The sequence below is a fragment of the Merops nubicus genome, unplaced genomic scaffold, assembly GCF_000691845.1.
Source record: "Merops nubicus isolate BGI_N331 unplaced genomic scaffold, ASM69184v1 scaffold24945, whole genome shotgun sequence".
Taxonomy (NCBI): Eukaryota; Metazoa; Chordata; class Aves; order Coraciiformes; family Meropidae; genus Merops; species Merops nubicus.
In genome coordinates this window covers 1-2927 of record NW_008610653.1, presented here as the reverse complement: position 1 = coordinate 2927, position 2927 = coordinate 1, and the positions used below count along the sequence as shown (strand labels likewise).

The window sequence follows — 2927 nt, the reverse complement described above, 5'->3', positions numbered from 1 at the left end:
AGGTTCAGCGTGACAGGGTGCGGGGCCAGCTGGTCTAGACCGGGCTTTTGCCAAGGAAGGTTGGAGCAGCTGCTCCTTGAGGTCCCTCCCAACCTGGTACTCTGTGATCCTGTGTGCTCCTCGTTACCGAGGGGTGAATTAGGACAGGAGGTGTTACTTGGACAGTCCTGGAGGTCACCTGGCCCTCTGGGGGTGCAGAAGTAGGCAGCGCCCCGCGTGCCTTGCAGGGACCGGCATTCAGTGGCGGGACCTCACGAAGCCCATCAGCGTGGACGACAACTTCACCTTGGCCCACGTGCTGGGCATGCTGCTCCTGGACTCGGTGCTGTACGGCCTGGTGGCCTGGTACGTGGAGGCTGTCTGCCCCGGGGAGTACGGCGTGCCCCAGCCCTGGTACTTCTTCCTGACGGTGTCCCCTCCGCTGGGCTCGGCGGGCACCGCTTGGGCACGGGCTGCTCTGCAGTGGGCTGGGCTGGCCTACGAGGGTGGCACCCACTGACCTCCAAAATCAAGGGGGCTGCAGCGTGTCCTCAGTAAAGGGTGATGCGGGTGGATTTTTTAATTGATTGTGAAGGTTGTCTTGGCTCTGAGTCTTCATCCTGAAGCTTCTTGGCGTGCGGGGTGTCAATAAGTGTCTCCATGCCCAAGTGAAGGCGCTGGAGAGGAGCCCCGGGTGTGAGCAACCAGATCCAGTCATTTGAAACTCCCTGAATGCTGCCATCCCCGTGGAGCTGGGCAAGCCAGTCCCGCTGCCAGCCCCCACGTGCTGGTGCCAGGGGCTGGGTGACGACTGTCACCCTGTCAGCTGAGCCACCCTCACTCTGCCAGGTCAGATGCTTGGCACCATCTTCAGCAGCTCTAGCTGTGGTGGGCACTGCAGCTCCGTTGACTGCTGAGATTCCTTAAGGCACAGGAACACCATCACTTTGGATCCTGTGGATGTGTCCCTTGTTATTTGATCGGGAGGTTTTTCCTCCTCCCCTCTAAACTCCTTCTCCCAGCGTGGTTCCACTCCAGCATCCCACCCCCTCTGCCAGCTAGACCAGGTTAAGTGGAGATGCAGCTAAAAGCCAAAAGCCACAGTGATTTGCTGATTTTGCATCCAGGAGCTGTTGAATTATTTCCACAGGGATTTATGTTCCCAAGCACTTACTGTGCATATTTTATATCAAGGATAAATTTAGATTGGATATAAGGAAGTTCTTCACTGTGAGGGTGGTGAGCCACTGGCCCAGGTTGCCCAGGGAAGCTGTGGATGCTCCAGCACTGGAGGTGTTCAAGACCAGGTTGGATGGGGCTCTGAGCAACCTGGTGTAGTGGGAGGTGTCCCTGCCCATGGTGGGGGTTGGAATGAGATGGTCTTTAAGGTCCCTTCCAACCCAAACCATTCTGTGATTCTGTGTTTCTGTTTTCATTCCTAAAGAGTCAGGTCAAAAAATTTCAGCAGCTGGACCCCAGGCTTTTTGTATTTAGTGTATGTCAGGGGTTTTGGAGGAGGTGTTCATCCACGGCTTGGGCTCTTCTGGCCAGGTGGCTTCTGCCTGAGCAGTTTTGCTTCTCATTGAAGTCCTGACATTCTCCATGGGTACGAAGATGGGGACAGGCTGCCTGTGCAGTGACAGACAGTCCTGCTGTAAGGGAGAGCCTGGGGGAGGCAGCAGGGTGCAGGGGCAATTCCCATGTGCTGGTAGCAACCAATGTGTTGGTTGGCAACTCCCAGGCCCAGGAGAGTGGTCTTGGAGATCCCTGGGAGGTGTCTGCATGGGAGGAGGAGAGTGGCCAAGGCTGGGGAGGAGAGATGGTCTCTGCCTGTGCCTGATTTTTTCACTCTCTACTTTCTTCCCCCAGCCCTCATACTGGTGTGCGCGCCCCAGGACTGTCGTGGGCAAAGAGAAGGAGGAGGAGGAGGACCCTGAGAAAGCTCTGAAGAGCCAGTACATCGAGGAGGAACCTGCTGACCTGGTGTCAGGCATCAAAATCAAGCACCTTTCCAAGGTACCGACCGCCCAGCAGGGCAGGAGCACGTCCTGAGGCTGGGCTTGGGAAACCTGCTGCCTGCAGGCAGCTTCCCCCTCACTCCAGGGCACATCTCACAGCCCTGGCCTCGAGTGCAGCATCAGCTCCTTAACACCATCTCCACAGGTCTTCAAGGTGGGCAACAAGACGAAGGAGGCGGTCAAGGACCTAACAGTGAACATGTACGAGGGGCAGATCACCGTCCTGCTGGGACACAACGGTGCTGGCAAGACCACCACTCTGTCCATGCTCACAGGTAGGAGCCGTGTCCTGCTGTGGGGCTGGCACGTGGCAGGGAGGGGCTGATGGCTTGGCATGGCTTGCATAGAGGAGCTGAACCCCACCTCTGAGGCTGGGGAGGGGTTTTTGCTCCTCTCTGGAGCACCTTCAGTTCACTGAGCTGTTGGCCAAGGTAGTGAGAGGCACGTCACTGCCTGGGGAGGTGGAGGGAGAGTGGAGGCCCCTGCTCAGCCCTCCACACGGGTGGGATCAGCTGGTGGGGGAAACAGCCAGTCTTTGTGTCAGAGAGCCCTGAGAAGAGAAGGGACCTGCTGTGAGGTGGGTCTCTGTGAGCCTTGCCGTGATAAGGCAGAGGGCACGGGCCAAGGACTGGTCGTCATCATTCTGGAGCCGCTGAGCTCCAGGCAGCCTATTTTGGCATGGTGACCTTTGACATTCCTCTCTTCCCTGTTCTCTGTCACACCGTGCTGCCCCTGCCAGCCCAGGGTGCTCACGGGACCCTCCCTGGAAGCCTGCCCTGGCCTCGCCTGGACCTCTGCCAGGCTGGGAGCCAGGCTGCCTGCCCACTGCACTCCCTGCCTGCCTGCTCCCAGGTCCACCCCCTGCCTGGGGATGGGGGTGCCCCCCAGCCCACCCGGCGGGTGGGAGGAGAGCGCTGCCATGCCCAGCGT

The 2927-nt window shown here is 58.8% G+C and overlaps 1 protein-coding gene across 1 annotated transcript in view; it reads left to right on the top strand.

Annotated features, from left to right (window-relative positions):
- The window catches only part of LOC103773609 (ATP-binding cassette sub-family A member 3-like), a gene marked incomplete at its 3' end in the record, with an annotated part of 4770 nt that extends 2498 nt beyond the window's left edge, over nucleotides 1-2272 (top strand). The window contains exons 4-6 of the mRNA XM_008940986.1: nucleotides 228-409; nucleotides 1849-1995; nucleotides 2143-2272. Coding sequence (XP_008939234.1) covers nucleotides 228-409; nucleotides 1849-1995; nucleotides 2143-2272 — 459 coding nt within the window. The remainder of the gene's footprint in view (nucleotides 1-227; nucleotides 410-1848; nucleotides 1996-2142) is intronic.
- Between the last annotated feature and the right edge of the window lie 655 nt (nucleotides 2273-2927).